Source organism: Bison bison, unplaced genomic scaffold (genome assembly GCF_000754665.1).
Source record: "Bison bison bison isolate TAMUID 2011002044 unplaced genomic scaffold, Bison_UMD1.0 scf7180017864228, whole genome shotgun sequence".
Taxonomy (NCBI): domain Eukaryota; kingdom Metazoa; phylum Chordata; class Mammalia; order Artiodactyla; family Bovidae; genus Bison; species Bison bison.
The window spans coordinates 5905624-5929596 of NW_011494800.1; the positions used below are offsets into that span (position 1 = coordinate 5905624).

The following is a 23973-nucleotide window of genomic DNA, read 5'->3' on the forward strand; positions in this document are numbered from 1 at the left end:
GATAGCATATTCAAAAGCAGAGACATTACTTTGCCAACAAAGGTCCGTCTAGTCAAGGCTATGGTTTTTCCAGTAGTTATGTATGGATGTGAAAGTTGGATTGTGAAGAAGGCTGAGCGCCGAAGAATTGATGCTTTTGAACTGTGGTGTTGGAGAAGACTCTTGAGAGTCCCTTGGACTGCAAGGAGATCCAACTAGTCCATCCTAAAGGAGATCAGTCCTGGGTGTCCATTGGAAGGGCTGATGTTGAAGCTGAAACTCCAATACTTTGGCCACCAGATATGAAGAGCTGACTCACTGGAAAAGACCCTGATGCTGGGAAAGATTGAGGGCAGGAGGAGAAGGGGACGGCAGAGGATGAGATGGTTGGATGGCATCACTGACTCAGTGGACATGGGTTTGGGTGGATTGTAGGAGTTGGTGATGGACAGGGAGGCCTGGCGTGCTGCGGTTCATGGGGTCGCAAGGAGTCGGACACAACTGAGCGACTGAACTGAACCATTCACTGCAATGGTACATGCCGTCAGCCAGGTTACCTGGAGTTCAGCCTCCACCCCACCCTCCCCTCTGTCCATTCTTATTCTGTCCAGCTCTTATTCAGCCTTGATGCCCACTATTTTCTATGCTCAACTGGGGTTCCAGACGAGCTTAAATCCTTAGTGTACCAACACTCTAACTCTACCCTTGAGTCTTTGCAAAAATAATTCCCCCACCAATGAGGAACTCTTTCCTCCTCTGCAAAATCTACCTGTCCTTTGAGGCAGGGGTCCCCAATCTCTGGGATCTAATGCCTGATGACCTGAGGTGAAGCTGATGTCATAATAATAGAAATAAAGTGCACAATAAGTTCGATGCACTTGAAAAGTGAAGTGAAAGTCGCTCAGTTGTGTCTACCTCTTTGCGACCCCATAGACTAAATAGTCCATGGAACTCTCCAGGCCAGAATACTGGAGTGGGTAGCCCTTCCCTTCTCCAGGGGATCTTCCCAATCCAGGGATCAAACCCAGGTCCCCACACTGCAGCTGTATTCTTTACCAGCTGAGCCACCAGAGAAGCCCAAAATGCACTTGAATCATCCCAAAACCATGTCACTCCCCTACAACCCCCAACATTGGGAAACATTGTCTTTCTTGAAACCAGCCCCTGATGCCAAAAGTGTTGGGGACCACTGCATTGAGGTACTTTCTTCTCAACTTTTTCCAGCAATGAACACTCACAATAATTACTCTTTTCCTGCTGTACTTACTATCTGTATCACTTATATTTGATCCCATACTTTCCCAACTCACCTAATCCTTTGTTTCTTTTTTTTTAACCAGACTGGGAGTTCTCTGAAAGGACAAAGTTGCCACAGCTCTTTCTATCCCTAAGGCTAGGCGATGCAGTAGGACTTCTATCTTTCAATATTAACTGCCACGGTCTTCTAGACACTAGAAATAAAAGTCCCATATAAGTGGAGTTTATGCTGTATTGGAAAAGTGTATCAACCAATAAATGCATAAGGCTAGCGGCGAAGGTAATGAAGAAAAATGAGAGGTAAAGAGAGAGAGACTGCAGTGAAAGGTGAATACGTTACACAGAAAAGTCAAGGAAATCCTCCCTTAGCAGGCGACCATGAGCTGATTAGTCCACAAGTGCAATGCCTACTGCATTCGAATGAATTAAATCTTTGTGCTACGAACAGTGCAGGGCAAAGAGCTAAGAAACTCAGCATCATCCGGTCTGGCTCTCCAGAGAGCCTTGGTTTCCTCTGCATTTGCTTTGGGGGCCTTGCAGCATTATGGGAAAGATGAAACATAATGAATGTGGAAATGCTTGCACACTGTGCTACTGCTAAGTTGCTTCAGTCGTATCCAACTCTGCGTGACCCCATAGACGGCAGCCCACCAGGCTCCCCCGTCCTTGGGATTCTCCAGGCAAGAACACTGGAGTGGGTTGCCATTTCCTTCTCCAATGCATGAAAGGGAAAAGTGAAAGTGAAGTCGCTCAGTCGTGTCCGACTCTTCGCTACCCCATGGACTGCAGCCTACCAGGCTCCTCCGTCCATGGGATTTTCCAGGCAACAGTACTAGAGTGGGGTGCCATCGCCTTCTCCGCTTGCACACTGTAAATCTGCGCAAATGCAGGTATGCGGGCACGGAATTTCTGCTCGATTCATAACTTACGAACACGGTCTGTGGGATGAGCGGAGTTTCTGCCCCGCTCAGATGCTCAGGATTCAGGGAGGGGGTGACAGCCGGCCGGGCACTTTGGAGATCGCCCTGTTCGGGTTTCTCGAGGGTAACGAGCACCTGGAGGCCAAGCCGCGGTTTCTGGATTCATTTCCATGATGCCCGCAGCCCCCGGACTGCCGCGTCCGTACGCACTCACCTATGGGCTTATCCAACCGCATGAGGCGCAGGTAGGGCTGCAGAGGGCGGGGCGCCGAGTTTACGACCGCGGCTGCCGACAGGCTCAGCGGACGCCCGCGCGGCCCCTGCCCGGGCGAGGGCTGCCAGTTCGCCGCGTGGAGCCCGCGGGCCGCGTGCACCAGGGCCAGGGAGCGGCCGCGCGTGCCCCACAGCCATGCCTGAGTCTCTGCCCGCAGGCCCCGCACGAGTCCCGCGCCGCACGCACCCAGCATGGCGCTCGGGAGAGCCCGGACCCACAGGGGCCTGACGTCATTCCCGAGCGTCAGGTCAGCGGCAGGCTGCGCGGTGACGTCAGCGGGATGACCGTCCGCGCCAGTCCGGCCCCATGGTCCAGAGGCCTGATCCTTTCGAGTAACGTGAAAAGTGTCGCGGTCACCTAGCGCTGTGAAGGAGTTCCTCAGAGAAGGGAATTCCTGGTATCAAAATACGTAGCAGTTATTATAGGGAAAAGTAAAATAAAGCCACCTGAGAAAAACCTACTGAAGCCCAATACTGGTTTGCAGTAGAAACTGTTTCCTTTTTAAAGCTAAAAGGTCACCAAGAATGTAAACTAAAGCCATATTCAGGGTTAAGGACGTTCATTGCGCAAATGAAAACCTTAAATTTGATAGTCAATTCAGAGTTCGTATAACCCAGAGGCAGCGAGTGTGTGGGGTCCTGTGAGCTTGCAGCTGGGACATCTGGTCTGAGCACTTCATTCTTGTCAACTCCTGGGTGGCCTTGTGTGCCAGGCCCCTTGACAGGCACTTTACATGTATTATCCCATTTAATCATTACTGAGTGACTGTGGGCAAGTCTTGCGTTTGAATTTTAGTGTTCTAGGGAATTAGATTAGTCTTTAAGTGCCTGTCTTAAAAACCCCGATCAGTAATTCAGTGATATCTTGAGTCTCCAGTGGTGGTGGCCAAGGAAGTAATCCTTAATAAATTTAGGAAACTAGTTCACAACTAGTTCAATAACTCCCGAAGCTTGCTCAAACTCATGTCCATCCAATGGGTGATGCCATCCAACCATCTCATCCTCTGTCTTCCCCTTTTCCTTCCAGCATTATGGGAAAGAAGAAACATAATGAATGTGGAAGGGCTTCCATACTGAACACTCTGCTTAATTGTAGACAGCTTAATTGTAGACTCTGCTTAATTGTAGACTGGGAAATTGTATTCTATATTTGTAAAGGAAAAAATACATTCTCCTGTACCTGTTTATTCTCAACTACAGCACTGTATGACTTGTGACACCAGACGTGTGGATTTTCCACACATCAAACACTTCTGCAACACCCAAGTGTCCTGAAATTTTACTCAATTCTGGTGCTATCTAGCTGGAGTTTGCATCAGCTCCCACAGGTTTTAGGCTGAGTCCTATAAGACTGTTGATAGTCCCCTTTCAGTGAAAGTGGCTCAGTTGTGTCTGACTCTTTGGGACCCCATGGACTGTAGCCCACCAGGCTCCTCCTTCCATGAAATTTTCTAGGCAAGAATACTGGAGCAGGTTGCCATTTCCTTCTCCAGGGGATATTTCAAACCCAGGTATCGAACACAGGTCTCCTTCAGTGCAGGTGGATTCTTTACCTTCTGAGCCACCAGCGAAGCCCATCAAAAGTCTAGATTGTTACCTGTGCTTCTGAGCTATCCTTGTTGGGAGGAAAAAAGTTTGCCTCTCTAGGTTCTTTTGACTAGTCTCAGACTTAATTGACATGAGACAGATTAATAAGAGAAAGTAAAATTTAACTACATTTGTAGGAGGAATCCTAACATGAGGGCCCCCAGAGACAGTCAGGTAAAATGAGGTATAGATGATCTCCTGGATTAAAGAGAAGGGGATAGGGGTCTGGGACTTCAAAGAGAAAGATATTTCACAGAGAGAACAAAAAGAGCAAATGTTTGGTAAACAAATATTTGCTGGGCCATATAGAAATAATAGGACACAGAATTTTATTTTTTTATCAAATGTTTTTTAAATGAAGTTTTATTTATTTTATTTTATTTTGGTCATGCTGCATGGCTTGTGGGATCTTAGTTTCCTGGCCAGGGATTGAACCTGTGGCCTCTGCAGTGGAAGCTGAAGTCCTAACCCCTTGACTGCCAGGGAATTCCCCAGACAGAGAATTTTAACAAACAGATTTTTCTAGGTTCCTCCCTGTCTACCAAACCTAGCTCACATTGTACTGTACTTATCTATGGTGATAACTCCCTTCCTGGAACACATCCTCTTTCTCCAGTTTGTAGGAAGTTGGAGAGGGAAGGAGGTAAAAGCTCTTCCTGATCTATTTGTTTTTTTAAAAAAACAACCAGTCTACAGTAATCCTCACACCAAAGAGACATATTTTGGGGTGATAAATTTTGCTCCCAGGTGGCACAGTAGTAAAAGAATCCACCTGGTAAAAGAATCCAACCTGGTGGGTTGCAGTCCATGGGGTTGCAAAGAGTCAGACATGACTGAGGATGCATGCATTTGCCATTGTCATACTGGCTATAAATTGGAGGTTCCCAAGACCCAGATTAATTTACTAGAGTGACTCAGAGAACTTAGGAAAACATTTCACTTACCAATGATCAGTTTTGCTTTTTTTTTTAATAAAAGAGCATAACTATGAAACAGCCAGATAGAAGAGATGAATAGGGAAAGCACAGAGCTTCCACTCTCTCTAGACAGATACCACTCTCCCATCACCACCATGTGTTCCCAACCCTGAAGCCCTTGAACCCTGTTCTTTTGGGGTTTTATGGAGGCCTCATTATATAGGCATGATTGACAAAATCACTGACCGTTGATGACTGAACTCAGTCTTTTGTCCTTCTGCCCCCTCTGGAGGTCTGAGTGGGAGTAAAGTTTCCAACTCACTAACAGGTGGTTGATTCTTCTTGCTGCTAGCCTCCATCCTGCAGGACGTCCCACTCCAGTATTCTTGCCTGGAGAATTCCATGGACAGAGGAGCCTGGCTACATACACTCCATAGGGTCACATAGAGTCAGATACAACTGAGCGATTAACACGGTCACTTCTAAAAGTCCCCTCTTTAGTATAAATTCTGCTGTGCTCAAAGGGGGTTCCTTACGAATGAGATAAGACACTCTTACCACTCAGGAAATTCTAAGGGTTTCAGGAACTTTGTGCCAAGAACTAGGGGCAAAGATCAAATCTTTTTCTTATATGACAATATTATATAAATATTTGTAAATATGTGTTCCATATATAAATGTTATATATACATGAATATGTATATAGAAGTCAGAGGGGGACTTAAAGGTATAGCCATTCTAGTCCTAATAGAAACTTAACCTGCATAAACTTCTTCCTTCCTTAAAGAAACAAACAGGCAAGTGTTTGCAATCAGGTCACTAGATTCAGCTTAGGACATTTTCTGTGAAAATAAAAGATATGCTCCAAGGACGAGAGAGAAGTAGCATGCTGAAGCGTACTTGTTCCAGCTGGCTTTGTAACTTACTCTTTCAGCAGCTGGAAACAGATGAGCTCACTGTTAAGGACACATAACTGGAGGGCAATGATACTGAGTAACCTAGAGACTGCCATTCATTTGCAGCCAAAACAAACAGACTGAGACAGATAAGCACTTCAGGCAAAGGGTCATACGCCTGCCTCTGGGGATGAGGTCTAGCCATCCAAGGTGGACTTTTCCTACCTATCCTCCCCCAGTTATAAACGTTACAATATTTTGCCAGTTGGGATCTGCTGCAGAGGGGCAGGCGTTCTTGCAACCCTGATTCAGTGGAGGACAATAGAGAGCTTCTGAGGATGCACTGACCCTAGGATAAGGGTACTCTTTGAGGATGTGGGTCTTCATAGGGTGTCTGGGGGACAAGTATGATGTTTAGGCCAAGGGTCAGCATTGCCAGAGAGTACCTCCTGATCACACAACCATCCTCCTCCATGTGTTCTATTAAATTAATTAAACAAGGAGGTTATTAGACTGATGTGATTCTGTGCTGTGGTGGTCTAAATGCATACCTGCTCAGTCACTTTAGTTGGTAACTGCCTCAGGGTTAGGCGATCAAAATACTAAGGATAACCAGTCACAAATAGTCAAACTAAGTTTCAAATGATAGCCAGAAAATTTCTTCTTTCCTGTTTCCACACTTTCTTTGTATGTCTTTCCCTCGGCTCCTGTCTGAAGAGAGTTCCTCACCACTTTCAGTTTGGCCTTAAAACTATTTTATGTGAAGCAGATGTTCTTTGTGAAAATTATAATTGACAATAAAGTGAGTATGAAATGATAGCTGCTAAGAAACATGAGAGTAATAAGAGAAAAGTTATGAAAGGCATCCGTGTTTCTCATGGTACTGGTGGAACTGAACGCTTGTTGCCTATTGCAGCAAATTCAACAACAAACCGCAATACTGGCTTTTCCTTTTCCTCCATCTCACGCTCTCTGATCTCTCATGCCTGCTTCCTGAGATCCCAAATAAACTACTGGATCCCAAGTATCTCAGACTTTGCTTTAGATGACCCCAGCATCTGCTACCTAAGCATAGGAAGGGGTTGAACCCAACACACTAGTGGTTCCATATCCTGTTTCTAGATTCTCTAATCAAATGCTAACTGTTACCATACTTGGTATAGAGGCCCTGAACTGGGGATTCTGTTAACTCTGGCTAGGATAGTAAATTTGTAACTTTGGCATGACATTTTTGTACAAATTGTGTTTATATAGGTTTTGTGATTAATGTTGTTTTTAAGGTGTTTAAATGCTTAGGGAACTTGATCTACTAAATTTCTGTGTGATTTTTTTTAGATGTATGAGAATTTTTTTGTATGTGTTTTAAATTTTTTAAGGGATGTTTAGAAATATTATGTTAACTATGCAGATTTGCCTTATTAAGTTTGTTGTGCTGCAGTTTCAGGTAAACTAGCCTTGTTAGTGTCCTTTGAAAGGTCTATGGGAATGTAAATGAACATGTAAGTTGCATTTAATAAAGTAACCTAAGAACTAATTTAAAAACTAGTGGACTATCCTCAACTGTACAAAAATAAATGTCTAAACTGCTATAGGAGCAAAGAAATATGACTAAAGCCACTCAGATGATGGGGGAGGCATTGCAACTGCTGTTTGAGCTGGGTCTTTTCTCTTTTTTTACTATTTATTTATTTGGCTGTTCCAGGTGTTGGCTGCAGCTTGGAGGGTCGTCCATCTTTGCTGTGACGTGTGGGATCTTTGGGGCTTCCCAGGTGGCACTAGTGGTAAAGAATCCGCCTGCCGATGCAGGAGACGTGAAAGACTCGGGTTCAATCCCTGGGTGGGGAAGATCCCCTGGAGGATGGAATGGCAGCCCACTCCAGTATTCTTGCCTGGGAAATCCATGGACAGAGGAGCCTGGTGGGCTACAGTCCATGGGGTCGCACAGAGGTGGACGTGAACAACTCAAGCAACTTAGCACGCACGTGGGGTCTTTAGTTGCAGCGTGTGGGATCTAGTTCCCTGACCAGGGATCGAACCTGGGCCCTCTGCATTGGGAGCTTGGAGTCTTAGACACTTGACCACCAGGGAAGACCTTGGGTCTTAATAAACATAAAAGTTTGCCGCATAGAGAGGACGGTTAGAAGAGTCCAGATGGAGAGCAGAAGGACCAGCACTAAAGGTACAGAAGCAAAAGGTGGAAGAGGCTGTTTGTCCAGATCATTCAACCAGCGTATGGGTGGGAGAACAGACATGGGGTAAGCAACAGGAATTGAGGCCAAAGAAAACAGCAGGTGCTGTTGTGGAAGGACCTATCTGCTAAGGGAATGGAGAGCCATTTTAATTTTTAAGCACATTTTAAGCCAATTTAAGCCAATTAAAATTTTTAAGAATTTTAAGCAAAGTCAAAGAGACCAATTAGGAGATTATAACAATACCAGTGAAAAATTGGGCCTTGAATTTATTAAGTGGCAGAGGGGACAGGGAGAAGAAAAATAGACTGGATTGAACTTTGATCATGATCTGATCTCCATGATGAGGGAGGAAATTATGTTTGTGCCTGATGGTCTCTTTTCTTCAAGGTCAACTCTTGGTGTAGGGAAGGCTGAAAGGACAAAGGTCAGGGTGTAAACAAAGAAGTGAAGAAAACAAGGGATGTAGGCTTACGCTTTATTAAAAGAATAATCACTGTAATGTTAGGTTACAAAAATTACTTTATTTCAAATGTGAAAATATAAAACCACTGACATATAAAATTTAAGGATATTAAAGCTTCCAAACTTTAGATACCAGCTTTAGCTCCTTATAAATGTACTTAAGTGAGACAATATTCATAGCCGGCATAAATATAATTATATTTCTTAGAATTAAGACACAGGAGAAAATAATACATTTTGTTACTGATAAAAGCAGGGAGCTGCAGTGGTCAGTGTCATAGACTTCTCAACACCCTCTCCATTGCAAAAGATTATTAGGAGACAATTGGAAGAATCTCACTGATGTTGGCAGTTGGAGACAATGGCTATGCAACCCCCTCCTGGCCAATATGATACAAGGAGACAGGACGAGAGGTTTGCTGAGAGAACCTCTGAGAAGTTCAAAAGTCTATGAAGAAGACAGAAAAAATGGCTCATCTTTCTCTGGCTACTGCCAGGTCTGAATGGGCCCATGGAATAGCTATAGACATCGTGCCTCCAGCTTGAGAATGAAGCTGGTGACAGAGCAGAGAGATACAAGCAACCTGTTTCTTTGGTGACGTTTTCAGCAGTGGAGCTCACCCAACTTGAACTTCTCATTATGTGGGATTATGAATGTCTGGTGGTTCAAGCCACTGGAATCAGGGTTTTCTGTTACTTGCAACCAACTAAAACAAGAATTTAAGGTAAATTAAAGGTAAACATGGGGCTTCTCTGGTGGCTTAGACAGTAGAGAATATGCCTGCAATGAGAGAGACCTGGGTTCGATCCCTGGGTCAGGAAGATCCTCTGGAGAAGGGAATGGCAACCACTCCAGTATTCTTGCCTGGAGAATTCCATGGACAGAGGAGCCTGGTGGGCTACAGTCCACAGGGTCTCAAAGAGTTGGACACAACTGCGTCACTAACAGAGATAAACATGAACAGATGCTTGTAATGTACGGAGTTGAATTTTCTCCTCCTGGTAAATCAATTTCATTTGCAGTCATTTTTTATTTCATTTGAAGTGTATATAATCCCTTCCCTCTAAACTGTCATTAATCTTTTTTTAAAATGCTATCACCTCTAGCCATCTGTCTTCTCACATGGTATTACTGACAAAGACAGAACAGAGGGAAGAGAAACAGCAACTGAACTCAGCTCTCTGTTAAGATGCAAAGAGATTGTCGCTCTTTCATAGACGATTTGGAGCTTGTGATAGTAAACTTTTTCTATAGCAGCCTGTAGAGATAGCATATGAGGGAAGAATCTGACAGTTTTCTAGCAACTGTTTTATTTTAAATAAAAACAACTAAATACTTTCTTGAAACTAATAATATATCCTTCACATACTTGCCTCCTGGCTGTATTATATTATGTACATTTTTAATAACCTTAAAATACTACATGCAAAAATATAACCATGGTGTTTGGCATTGGCTTATTATTAGCAGGGGTCCACTTAGAACAAAATTCTGTGCTAAATCTCATACTGAGAGTCTCCCAGGGACTCGAAATCGCCCACCCGTTGGATCTGTAATACATCTGCTCGCCTTCCGATAGTTTGAATTTTGCTTTCCTCTTATCAATACACTCAAAAATTCAATCTCCAGGCTAGTACATGTCTTTCATTTTCAGATACAAGCAGCAACTTTGGCATTTCTTATCACAAAAAATCCGTATGAGAAAGGTGGCATGCCCAGTGAACTTCCTGGGTGGAGAGGTTTTTCTGTCAAAGCTGGCAGGGTTTGTTCATCCACCATCTTCAGAATTTGGTCATTGAGCTGGACAGATCTGCAAAGGGGAAAGATGCGTCCAGGTTAGCCAAGCTGTACTTCTTCCATCTACTCTATAAAAGTCCTGAGAACTTTTTAAGGCCCCAATTTTTTTTCTGTGGCAGTTTATATTATGTAACTTGTATTTGAACACAATGTCAGGTAGGTATTTGACCGAGAGGAACTTTAAGCTACACTGGTAGAGCTGAACAGTTGTGACAGAAACCATATGGTCTGCAAAGCCACCAAATATTTACTATCCGGCCCCTTACAGAAAATGAAGCACATACAATCCATACTAGGCAAGATGACGGAGGTGTAAAAAGGATGAAGATGACATACTTCTGGATTTGTGGCATTTTTGGGGGGAATGGTAAGTAATTGTAAACATTTAGATATGAAGCAAATATAAAAGATGGAATATGAGTTGTACGAATTTAACATACAAAATGACCGTCAATTTCCCACTTGTAACTATGTCCATAAACCCTCTTACTCCCCTTCTCCCAGGAGGTATGTATTCATTTTCTTAAGCTGTTAAGCTACTTTTGTAGAATATATATTGCTGTGGTGAAGAAAAATGATTTTCTTTAGCTAAACCACGGATTTAAAAAAATCATTATGTTTTCTTTGCATCTCACTATTAATATTTAAATTAAAAACTGAGTTAAAAATAGAAAAAAATCAAGGACAAGTGTTATGTATATTTATTATTATTGAAATCAAATTAATATACTCTTGGGCTTTCCTGGTGGCTCAGACGGTAAAGAATCTGCCTGCAATGTGGGAAATTGCAACCCAGGGATGCAATATTCCATCCCTGGGTTGGGAAGATCCCTTGGAGGAGGGCATGGCAATCCACTCCAGTGTTCTTGCCTGGAGAATCCCCATGCACAGTGGGGCCTGGTGAGCTACAATCTATGAGGTCACAAAAAGTCGGACACGACTAAAGCAACTAAACATAGAAATATATTCTTAGGGCAACAAATCTTATATAAGTAAGAGCTTAGGAAGAAAAGCTTTAGTCTACTTTTCGTTTTATTGATAGTTACTTCCATAATTCTAAATGATATTTTTATCTCTTTCATCTTTTTCGTAAATGGTTTTTATGTTATGAAATTTTTATAAAGAAAAAGTTTTATACTGTTGAAAATTTAGATTAATGCCAGAGTTTATGTCATACATGTAATATATATGTTATATGTAGAACACTTATAACAGTGCCTTGTACATAGTAAGCATGTAAAAGTATTATCTATCATCATCCTTATTATGCAGATAAATATAACAGAAGCAAACTATCTCATGACCATTTTTAAGATTTTGATGTATATTTCTTCATCTCTTTTTCATGTGTGTATGAACATACATATTTTCATATGGACAAAAATGAGCATACAGTATATAGTCTCTTAAAACTCAATTCTTTCCCCTTAACATATCCTAACATCTGCTTGCTCACACCATTAAACATTCATCCACTGCAGCATTTTAATGACTGCACAAGATTCCATTGTACGAGCATATTAGTTTATTTACTGAACTGTCTAGTGTTAGACACTTGTTTCCAGTTTAGCATTGTTATAAAGTTTTCATTTTTAAAGAGCTCTCACACTCTATCCTTACTAAGTATCAGTCAGCAGAGAAATTAGTTTCCATTATTCCTTGCTTTGGAGAAGGCAATGGAACCCCACTCCAGTACTCTTGCCTGGAAAATTCCATGGGCAGAGGAGCCTGGTAGGCTGTAGTCCATGGGGTCGCTAAGAGTTGGACACGACTGAGCGACTTCACTTTCACTTTTCACTTTCATGCATTGGAGAAGGAAATGGCAACCCACTCCAGTGTTCTTGCCTGGAGAATCTCAGGGACAGGGGAGCCTGGTGGGCTGCCGTCTATGGGGTCACACAGAGTCGGACATGACTGAAGCGACTTAGCAGCAGCATTCCTTGCTTAAATGCCCAGCTGTGGGCTCTGTACCTAAAGATGTAATAAGATAACCATAATTGTGCTGAAGGCTAACAAGCCTGCATTGCAGTTACGCTCAACTCACATGAACCCAAGCTTTGTCTCAGCACCTATATCACAGCACTTCCTGCAAGGGGTGGAGAAGGAAACGCCACAACCACCATCAGGAAACCGCAAACAAAAATAGGTCTTGACAACATCTCTAAACGGTGATAGTTAGAGCTCTTCTGCAAGAGATTGAGGACTGTGACAGGGGTGCAAAAAAAGTCAGAAAGTCTTTGGGAGAGGTCACAGTGTTTAAAGGTAAGTCTAATCACTGTAAATTAATGCTGCTCTGGGTTAAGATGATGAAACATGGGCAAGATAATATCTAATCTACCTGTCTACACTGTTTAATCAGCTATGAATATAGCTTTAGCTTTATTCACTCAGTATACAGATAACACCCTGTTATCTGTATACTGAGTGTAAGCTTAAAGCATGTGGAATAACCTAATAACCTAAAGGGTGTTATCTGTATACTGAGTGTTAGCTTAAAGCATGTGGAATATTTCCTCATTGGGCTGGCCAATAAGGGTAGGGTTTTATTTGAAGGTAGTATCTTATTTTCTATTTCTAAGTTAGTAATATGGTAACAAGAAATAGAAGACATGCTTGTCAAGTTTCAGACCAAATAGAGCTGGAAGGAATTAGCAAGCAACAGATTTGGTAGAATTGGAGAAGGTGGGCAAAATTCATCTGAGATAACTATAAAATACTGCTTTTTGTTAACGTATATTCAGTTCAAATATTTATTAAATGCTTATGATACAGGACCTTCTATGGGCACTATACAAGTTATTTAAGTGGAAACTAACTTTTTAAAGGTAATCATTATATATTTCATGCTTTATACTTGGAAAACTGGTGAAATCCTCTAAACCCACTTGTCCGCAGGCATGAAGTGCAGATTCCATCCTCTGCTCCAGAGAATAGAACTAAGAGCAGCAGACAAAAGGCCCAAAGGCACCTTCTCTTGCCACAGGAGATCCAACCAGTCCATTCTGAAGGAGATCAGCCCTGGGATTTCTTTGGAAGGAATGATGCTGAAGCTGAAACTCCAGTACTTTGGCCACCTCATGCAAAGAGTTGACTCATTGGAAAAGACTCTGATGCTGGGAGGGATTGGGGGCAGGAGGAGAAGGGGACGACAGAGGATGAGATGGCTGGATGGCATCACTGACTCGATGGACGTGAGTCTCGGTGGACTCCGGGAGTTGGTGATGGACAGGGAGGCCTGGCATGCTGCGATTCAAGGGGTCGCAAAGAGTCGGACAAGACTGAGCGACTGATCTGATCTGATCTGATCTGATCTCTCCAGGCTCAATATGCCCAGTTTTTTCAGTGATTCTTCTCTATGCTTTTTTACCAGACCCTGAGGTCGTTAGCATGAGCATATGTGCTAACTGTGCATTCATTAAACATATCTGGGATACTTTTGCAACATTTTAAGGAGAGAAAAATATAAGTAATATATAGTCATCAGATTAAGAGTAGCAAACTCAAATGCTCGGGGTCTGGTAGTGACATGTACCAGCAGTAGGACAGGCCTATGACAGCAGGGTCACATAGGGACTGAGGGGAACAGAGAGCTGGATGAGTTGTCTAAAATGAACTCCAGTTCATTTCCATCGAATTGGGGAAACACCCCAGAGTTGCCAGAGCACCTATTTTCAAAGGAAAGCTAGAAATCCAGATATTTTAATACTTGTCAATTTTTACAACATTGACACCTAATTGAAAATAAAAATGAACACAGAGTGTATGCTACTTTCCCTTACCAGAAAGAGAGAAAAAAAAAAAATCCTCTAAACCCACTTGTCCACAGGCATGAAGTGCAGATTCCATCCTCTGCTCCAGAGAATAGAACTAAGAGCAGCAGATGAAAGACCCAAAGGCACCTTCTCTTGCCACAGAGAGCAGTCACCAGCAGAGGCTGTGAGATCCAACAGAGAGGAAATAAACAGGGCTGGACGGCCCTAGATACCCATTAAGGCTAGACGAAAATGATCTCGAAGACTTTGCTTTTTGCTGGTCACTCAGGATCTTAGTTCCCCAACCAGGGATCGATCCTGTGACACCTGCATCGGGAGCACGGAGTCTCAACCACTGGACCACCGGTGAAGTCCCTCTTAAGATACATCTAACTCTACAACTATTATTCAGCTACTTCAGAGAAGTTTTTCCCTCCTCGGCCTCAGACACAAATATGCTAAGAACTTTAAAAAGTGTCAAAATCCCCAAAGAGAGAAGTATCTGTTATTCAAATATACATTATTTATAACAGGGGGAAAAAGTATGGGAGGAAACAGTAGGAAAATGAGTAAGCAAGCCATGGTATTTTATAAAACGTGCAGCCCATTAAAATGTCTACAAAGACTATAAATGGAAAGATACTTGGGAAAACTTGTGGGTTCTCCTTCAATTTCTCGTATTAGAAGTTGTATGATTACAGTTATATATAGTAAAATAAAGGACAGGAAAAAAAATCATGGAATGGTACCCAGTGTTAATAATGTTTGTCTATGCGGATAGGACTTTGGAGAAAGCATGTTTATGGCACTTTTTCAGGTTCTGATGCTGTCACTGAAAACATCACTCGTAGAGCATTTGCAGAGATGGGAGATCCACTAGAAGAGGAACTGGCAACCCACTCCAGTACTCTTGCCGAGATAATCCCATGGACAGAAGATCTTGGCGGGCCAGAGCCCATGGAGTGGCAAAGAGTCAGACACAACTGAGCAACTGACCACACACACATGGTGTGAGAACAGCCATGAAGAAAAGAGCTCCTTCCAACACACATTGGACAGAAATCTTGGGTATTCTGGTTTTATAAAAGTATTTATTTATTTGGCTGTGCCCTATTTGCACATGCAGGATCTTCAGTCTTTGTTCTGCATGCAAACTCTTAGTTGCAGCATATAGGATCTAGTTGCCTGACTGGGAATTAAACCCAGGCGCCCTGCGATGGGAGCATGGAGTGCTAACCATTGGACCACCGGGGAAGTCCCTTGGGTGTTCTGTTGCCTATAAGCTTTTAAAGACATATTCAATCATGGGCTTTTAAAAGTAAAATGTTTAAGAACAAACTTTAAATAATTCACCTAAAAGGCACATTTCTGACCACTCTTTTTCTTCACTTTAACGAATAAAAAACTATTCTGATATTGTAAGAGAATCACATCCATGACACATGATAATTTATACCAACTTCTATGCCTTTATATAGCAATTACATACAGGTATTTTTGCTTTAGTGACTGTATTACCAAGGATTATTTTTTTGGAGCAAATAATCTCAATGCATTGAGTGGATCCTGATATACAGCAGGTTGTTTTGAAATGAAAACATTTCTGTAAGATAACTGTCATTTGTCTTCCCATCCTTCTGCTTTGATTCACCAAATGAGTTACACCTGTATTAGTGTGTATTCACATATAACTTCCTGAATATTAAGAATTGTTAGAATTTGGAATAGTTGATTTTTTTCTTTTGCTCCCTGTCAACACCCAGTATTCTGACAAAGACCAATAAAATTCACTTCGGGTGAAAGTTTGAAATGAACCAAGAAAATTACTCACTTAGAAAGTAAGCCATCGGGTCCTGAAGGTTTTATGAGGTATTTATCCACTTGCTTGTTAAATAAGTCATGTGGTAACTCCAAGTGCTTGGTGACATTATGGAGGTTTAAGGCATAGAGAGTTAAATCTCCTTCTTTATACCTTGGGCTAAAAGCAAATACATGAACTCAATAAAAGTGTTTATTTAATTTAAGCAATTAAGTAGTTGGTGACAGTATAATCACGGATAATACTAAATGTATTTCGTATTTATAGTGATGCTGCGCCCTCTTTGCATCTTCCAGTTATGATAATATCAGACTGCTGATGTGGTCCTGTTTTGAAAACATGATAAAAATATTGCTCTTTACACAACCATTTTCTGGACTTCAAAACTTTGCGATCTTTGCTGCTTTGCCAGACTGACTTGTGAGGAAGTCAGTCAGCTCATAACTTAGGAAAGTTAAATGGTAAAAGGGAAATTTTGTGGGCTCATATGAATTCATATTACAAACCATATAAACCAAGACTTTTTCTAACCTTATGAAAAGACCAACACAAATAAGAAAGTTAAATCTACCGACATTTTACAGAGTTTATCCACCTAAATCATTCCCCACTATTTCTAATGGGGCCACTCACCAGAAACAGAGCTCCCACTCAGTGAAATAGGAAACTGTGGATAGCCTTTGTAGCTAAAATTAATATTTTAGTATTATTCTATCAGGAAAGACAAACTGAAACTAAGAAGAGAAAAATCTCAAACTTAGAAATATTTTTTGCTACCTAAAGCCAGAGTATTGTACTATAAAAATCTCTATTGCCTCTCAATCCCAGAAACTGGGTTAAAACTTCTGAAAACATGAGAGTTGTTATCAGTCACCTTTTAATTTTTCTTCTTTATTAAATTAATCAGATATGATTCAAATGATAAGTATAGTCACATAATTATTCACTCATATGAATTCATATTTATATTCATAGTCATTCAATTGATTAATCATGCATATGCAATCTGTTTTATGTACTTACATTTGTACTATTCTTTATTTAAATTCAGAATATATTTTTATTATGTATTATGTTATATCATTGTACAAATCTTTGCTGGACTGTAAATGCCTACATTTAACCTTTTTTTTTTTAAGCTAGACTCTGGCACCATATTACTATGAGAATGAAAAAAAATAAAGAACAACGAGACACCTTAGATCCACTGTATAGATAGAAGACAGCAGGGTGTTAGAGTAGGAAGTTGTGTGTTTACTTATTAAAACTTGTTGATTGGTAAAGGGTGTGTTACACACTTACTGTTTTGTGTTTGTGCAATGAAGATATACTCGAAGTTTGCTTCTGTCTGGACCTTTCACACTTGCCATTAACACTTTGTTGCCCACCAGTTTCTTGAACAGAAGAGAGAGCCAATAATCCTAGTTGGAGTGATTGGAGAGGGGAGGGACAAAATAGACCTTTACTTACTTTTTAACAAGAACAGTGTCAAGCAAATAGCTATCCTACAAACAGTGTGAGTGTTATTCTAGAGGTATTTAAAAAGGATTCATCTTTTGGTCTGTGTTGCCAACGCGAATCTGAGGGCAGTATCTTGTTTGCTGCTGTTCATCACCAGCGGACTATATTTCCGTGATTCAGAGGGCTATGTCTGCTAGGAGATAGATCTCAAGAATATAACTGATTGCTCAGAGGCAGTTTAAATATTCTGTGTTGTCTGTCATCCAAGAATTCAAAATTTCCTGGGATAGGAAACCGTGGATAGCCTTTGTAGCGAAAATTAATATTTTAGTATTATTCTATCAGGAAAGACAAATTGAAACTAAGAAGAGAAAAATCTCAAAGCAAAAATTTTAGGTACACATACACTCACGTACACATACAGAGCCAAGTTTGAAAGATAAAAACTTCTATCTGTTGAATAGATTAAAACAACTGCCTCTGAAACCTTAGTAAAATGCAGAATGTGGAAAACATTATAGAGCAAATTACCTGGTTTGTTTAATTAATCAATTCCAAGAGACAAAAAAAAAAGAGAGGGAGAGAGAAGTTAAAGATTAACAGGCTTAAGAGATATAATAAATGCTTAAAAAAGAGACATAATATATGCAATATATGGACCTTGTTTGGATTCTGTTGTGAATAAACCAACTGTTAAAGACAGTTGAGACAGTAAGGAAAATGTGAAACACTGACTAAATATTTAATGATACTGAGAAGTTATTGTCAATATTTTAAAGTGTGATAATTATATTGTGTTATGTTTTTCCAAAGGAGAAACATACTGAAATACTTACATATAAAATGATATACCTGAGGTTTGCTTAGAAGTAATCCAGTAAGTGGGAGGTGAGGGATAGGTAGGATTATGGATTAAACAAGATTAGGGCTTCATATATTTTTCCCTTTACTTTGAAATTTTTCATAATAAGAAAGTTATTTTTTAATTCACTAGATATATATACGTCAACCCTTCCTCCCAGGTCTCCCACATTGCAGGCAGATTCTTTACCAGCTGAGCCATAGGGAAGCTCTTGAACTGAGATAAAGCAGACTTAATAGGCAAACAGCTTTTGTTTCTCTGCTTAAGATTTTACACTGGAGACTTAAGATTTTACAGAGAAGAATCAATTAAATGCTTTCACAAGAGACATAACTTTAGCATGGTTCTATGAGGGGAGGTGGGTGGGTGGATAGAAAGCAAGCACGTTCAGAGCCAGGACTTGTATAGCATTCTTTAGAATAACAACAGGACAGTGTAACCTCCAGCAAATCCCACAAGTATCCCTTAATTTGAACATCCCCGTGTGAAAAATGAAAAAGCAAATCCACCCTGAATATTCATTGGAAGGACTGATGCCGAAGCTGAAACTTCAGTACTTTGGCCACCTGATGCAAAAAGAAAAGATCCTGATGCTGGGAAAGATTGAGGGCAGGAGGAAAAAGGGACGACAGAGGATGAGATGGTTGGATGGCATCACCGACTCAATGGACATGAGTTTGAGCAAACTCCAGGAGATGGTGAAGGATAGGGAGGCCTGGCGTGCTGCAGTTCACGGGGTCACAAAGAACAGAAAATAACCTAGCTACTGAACAACAACATTTGAAAAATGGGGAGTACAGCCTGGCGTCTTGTGACGACCTAGAGGGGTGGGATGGGAGGAGAGAGGGAGGCTCAAAAGAGAGTGGATATATATATGCTAAATCACTTCAGTCGTGAACGACTCTGTGCAACCCGAGACGGCAGCCCACCAGGCTCCCCCATCCCTGGGATTCTCCAAGCAAGAACACTGGGGTGGGTTGCCATTTCCTTCTCCAATGCATGAAAGTGAAAAGTGAAAGTGAAGTCACTCAGTTGTGTCTGACTCTTAGCAACTTAGGACTCCTCCGCCTATGGGATTTTCCTGGCAAAAGTACTGGAGTGGGCTGCCATTGCCTTCTCCTGGATATATATACACACACATATATAAAATTATGATTTATTTGCATTGTTGTACAGCAGAAACCAGCACATTATTAAGAAATTATCCTCTAATTAAACAATTAATACATAGAAAAATGAATCTAAGACACCTGTGTTGCCATCTTCCAGGACTGTTATGCAAATTGAATAAGAAAACAGACATGTACAATAGGTTTAAGGCTGATTCCCTAGGATCCTGCAGATGTCAATGGTACCATTTACTCTTTCAAGTTTTTCTAGCTGACTTGTAAACCTTGAGGAAGAAATATATTTAGCATATATACAAAGAATTCTGAAGTCAAAAGTTTGTGTTTGAAGCTTTAGATAACATTATAAATAGCTGGCATTATTTATAAAGAGTGACAGGGTAAGGTAGCTAATTTCTAGATATTGTACTTAGAGCACATTGTGAAGAAATTATTTACTTCTCTTCCTTGTTTAAGGTCCATTTAAGAAATGGCCAGTAGTAGATTTTGGATATTTGTTCAATGAAATGATCATACTTGGTTTAACTCATATTATAAATGACTTGGGGAAGAGATTCCATTTTGTAGAAAGACATTTTGCTAAAAATTTTATTATGAACAGTGTGCTCCATGAGCTTGGACCACTATAGATTAAAAGCAATTTTAGGGGGATATCTGTAAACCACAAAAGCCTAGCTTATATTTGTCATGTGCTTTTTGCAGACCTTCTTAGCTTTCCTACCGTGTTCAAATAATTCCCGTAGGAATTATTCTTAGAAAACAGATATTCTCAAATGCTATTTTAGATAACAAAAATCAAGGTCATACTTCTCAGAGCTATATCTATGCTATTAATATGCGTATCTTCAAGGTGGTTTTTATTTGAAAGGCTACAGTCCCTAATTTAGCACCAGATGTCGTTGGAGATAGGGTGCAAATGAGACTTTATTCATAAATATCTTGAAGATTATTAACAAAATAGCCAATCTTAGGGTGATATTTTTGAACAAATACATGGTACTAGCTTATCTAAAAGTTAAATAAATGATGATTTCATGACATAAAAAATGTTTTGAAACCTTGGATACTAATGGCAATTTCAACTTTGGTTTACTTTGAAAAATAGTTGATTCAAGTTTGTTATCATGTAAAATTGAAGTCATAAAATTTCAAATTACCCCTCTCTTTAAAAAAAATCTCATGCCATGGCCCCAATGATTCACGTTGAAATCATTATTTCTGGGTCTCAATTTCTTGAGACACAAAAATGTTACAATGGATTTCTTCTAAGATTTCTTCCAGTCCACCTTTCCATGGTTTGGCTACTTACTAAGAGCACTGAATTTAGTGAAAGAATTGATTCCTCATAAAAGCTTAAAATGAGGGACCTCAGTAGACTTTAAATGACTCACAATAATAGGAAAATAATGGTCACTTACAGGCAAAGGTTCAAAATTTCCATCCACTAGGTGGTAGTTCCCGGCTCCAAACAACACTTGCCTCATCACCACTTCTATGCCCATCCTGGCCGACAGGCCCAATTTATCCAGCCACCTGGAACAGAGTGAGGCCAAGCTTTCTTCAGATTTGGAAAACAAAATAACTCAATTTTACCTCTACACTATTCTGATTTATTCCTCTGTGTGGGAAGAGTTGACAGAAAACCAGAAAAGTGGTATTAGTCATGAATAAGACATTCCGATGAAGTAGAGACTATCCTTTTCTTCATGTGCTCTCACACTTCTGCATGATAACAAATTCTTGAAGACTATTAATATACCATAGGAGCCCCTATCAGGGTAGGACAACGTCTTACAAAGCTATAGATGCCCACAACTATAGACAATTAGACAACATGGACAATTGTTCTCCATCCTGTTGGATCCATGCTCATCCTCCCACCCACCACCTCTCCACCTCCATCCCCATGTTGAGGATGAAGTAAAGGTTGCTGGTGGTCAGTGAAATGCAAAATAATAAGCTTCTATGGACACCTCTTTCCTCCATCTTTTTTTTTTTTTTAATGTGGACCATTTTTAAAGTCATTATTGAATTTGTTACAGTATTGCTTCTGTTTTACATTTTGGTTTTTCTTTTTTTTTTTTAAATTTAACTTAATTTAAATTTATTTTAATTGGAGGCTAATTACTTTACAATATTGTAGTGGTTTTTGCCATACATTGACATGAATCAGCCATGGGTGTACATGTGTCCCCCATCCTGAACCCCCCCCTCCCCCTCCCTGTACCATCCCTCTGGGTCATCCCAGTGCACCAGCCCTGAGCACCCTGTCTCATGCATCGAACCTGGACTGGCGATTGGTTTTTGATCTAGAGACATGTGGTCCCTAACCAGTTGATCGAACCCACACCCCCTGCATTGGAAGGCAAAAGTCCTAACTACAGGAGCACCAGGGAACTTCCCTTCGTCTTTATTTAGTGGCAAAACAAACACCTCCACTCTTTTCTCTATTCCTCATGCCCCTACATAAGGATAAATATGGATAAAGATGTGTGCTTTATTCAGGGCTTCTAAGAATGAGGGTAGAAGAGGAAAGAGAATAAAGCTCAGTGAGGATACAGAACGTTAGGTTAAGAGTGTTAACCGAGTAATAGAATGTAAGTAAACAAGTTGGTTTTCAAGCAATCAAGTTTGTGGAGGTTGGAGAAGGCAGTGATTTAGTAAATCTTTAAATTCATTGGCAGCCCCTCGGGTGTGACCTCCTACTTCCAGGCTCTAAACAGTCTTGAGAATCTATGAATAGAGCTATAGGTACTCAGTATCCTTCTCAGGGTCAAGGCTCTTGATACACTCTTTTACCATGTACTTCTTTAGAGAAAGGAATGCTTCACATAGTTATGGGCCATAATTAAGGAACAAAACTTCTAAAGCAGTTCATTCATACAATGATTAATCTGGGCCATGCATTAAAGATGTCCAACTAATTTAGTAAATCATTTTATTGCAAAATCTGGCATGAATTTTGGAGTTCAGCCATAGAAACGGTCCTTGATTTTTGGCCCATGAGTTATTTCAGCTGAATAGAACAGAAGAGTACTATGTGGTCCCTGAGACAAGTGCAGGCTCACTCACATAAAGCCAGCAGCAAAGGTGTTGGACAGGAAGGGCGCTCCACCCCCAAACGCAGAGCTGGTCTCTCCTAACCAAACCTTCTTGAGGGGTCTGATCTTCTCAACAATCTATGGAACAGAAAAGTCTCCTTTGTAATTGCAAGCAAGAGGACCAAATACGATGCTAAAGATTACTCCACATTCAAAACCTTGCATTCCCGAGACCCATCATTCAATACAGTTACAAAATATGTTCACAGTCATTTAGGTTTGGGGCAATTAACATTTATTGGAATACTAGGTGTGGAAGGAATGCAAATAACCCCATTCTTACAGACTATGAGAGTTTATTCTACCGAACGGCTGTGGGAAGTATTTTTAATTTTGAATCAATATACATGGGTAAGACCCAAGAGGAAGGAACTGAAGGTAAATAAGACCTAGTGCCTGTTCTCTAAAACTGGAAAAACATGTAAACTTATACACCCACAGAATTTAGGACTAGCTAGACTACAAAGTACTTTGGTTTTACATTAAAAAGAGAGGAGAAAAAAAAGACTATTACCCGGAGAGTTTTTTGCACAGATGAAATAAAAGTGTCCAGTATATCAGGGTTTAGGAAATCTTCTTTGGTAGCAATTCGCCCATTCACATAGTAGCTGAATTATTCAGAAAATATTCAGGAAGAAACACCAAACTTTACTTTCTGCTTTTAAGTTAACTAGCAACCTTTGTCCTCCTTTCTACTTCTTCCCACCCTTGTGCTATTAAAAAAAAAAAAAAAAGGCAGAGGTTCTACTAAGGAGAGAATAACATGGGAGGAGACCAGTTACTCTGTCTTGAGAAAACATAGTCACAAGTGTAGGTATTGTGGGTTATCCATTCATTGGCAAGTATATTCATTTTAGCCACTTATCTGTTCCATGACTTAAATGAAAGTGTGCTTTGATCTTGTAGAAACCACCATGTTACTTAAAATTAGTTAAAATCTTTGCTTTATTAATATTAAAATCCTAGTACAATGCTGCTTTAGACACTATAAAGTCAATTAGCACTTAATGAAAACATTGTTTTGAAAACTAGGTCATAAGTAGTCTACGGCCATACCACTCTGAACGCGCCCGATCTCGTCTGAAAACTAGGTCATAAGTAAAGCTAGCTGTACTTTCTTAGTATTAACAGTAGGAGACATACTTACTGATGCCATGTAACTGAATCAATCACTTCTCCCCCAGCCTTTAGGAAACTAGAAAAAAAAATCTATTGTATTATCACTTAATCCTTATATGGATAATATATGCACACAATATATGCACACAAGTTATTTTCCCTAGAAATGGGCTGGTTACTACTTTAGGATAAAGCAACACGAACTTCCTAATTCTAATACAAATTTTTAATCACAGGTGCCATTTGCCCCCAAATCTTTGATATTTTGAGCCAGTCAGTGTTTGCTCTTTTGGTAAACCATCTAGTCAGGCAACAAATTGGCTTAATTTATTTATTGGCTGTACCATGTGGCATGTAGAACTTCCCTGGCCAGGGACCTAACCCGGGCCCCCCTGAAATGGAAGCACAGAATCTTAACCACTGGACCACCAAGGAAGTCCAAAGATTATTT

General features: G+C 40.5%; 2 protein-coding genes across 2 annotated transcripts in view; both read right to left on the reverse strand.

Moving 5' to 3' along the window:
* The window catches only part of COQ2 (coenzyme Q2 4-hydroxybenzoate polyprenyltransferase), a 29958-nt gene extending 27324 nt beyond the window's left edge, over nt 1–2634 (reverse strand). Inside the window, exon 1 of the mRNA XM_010845953.1 lies at nt 2371–2634. Within this exon, the coding sequence (XP_010844255.1) occupies nt 2371–2623 (253 nt within the window). The 5' untranslated portion in view covers nt 2624–2634. The remainder of the gene's footprint in view (nt 1–2370) is intronic.
* A 5848-nt stretch (nt 2635–8482) lies between these two features.
* Nucleotides 8483–23973, reverse strand: part of HPSE (heparanase) — a 54510-nt gene continuing 39019 nt past the window's right edge. The window contains exons 8-14 of the mRNA XM_010845981.1: nt 23551–23598; nt 22918–23011; nt 22375–22481; nt 20721–20835; nt 17155–17273; nt 15865–16011; nt 8483–10294 (exon numbers count right to left, since the gene is read on the reverse strand). Coding sequence (XP_010844283.1) covers nt 10135–10294; nt 15865–16011; nt 17155–17273; nt 20721–20835; nt 22375–22481; nt 22918–23011; nt 23551–23598 — 790 coding nt within the window. The 3' untranslated portion in view covers nt 8483–10134. The remainder of the gene's footprint in view (nt 10295–15864; nt 16012–17154; nt 17274–20720; nt 20836–22374; nt 22482–22917; nt 23012–23550; nt 23599–23973) is intronic.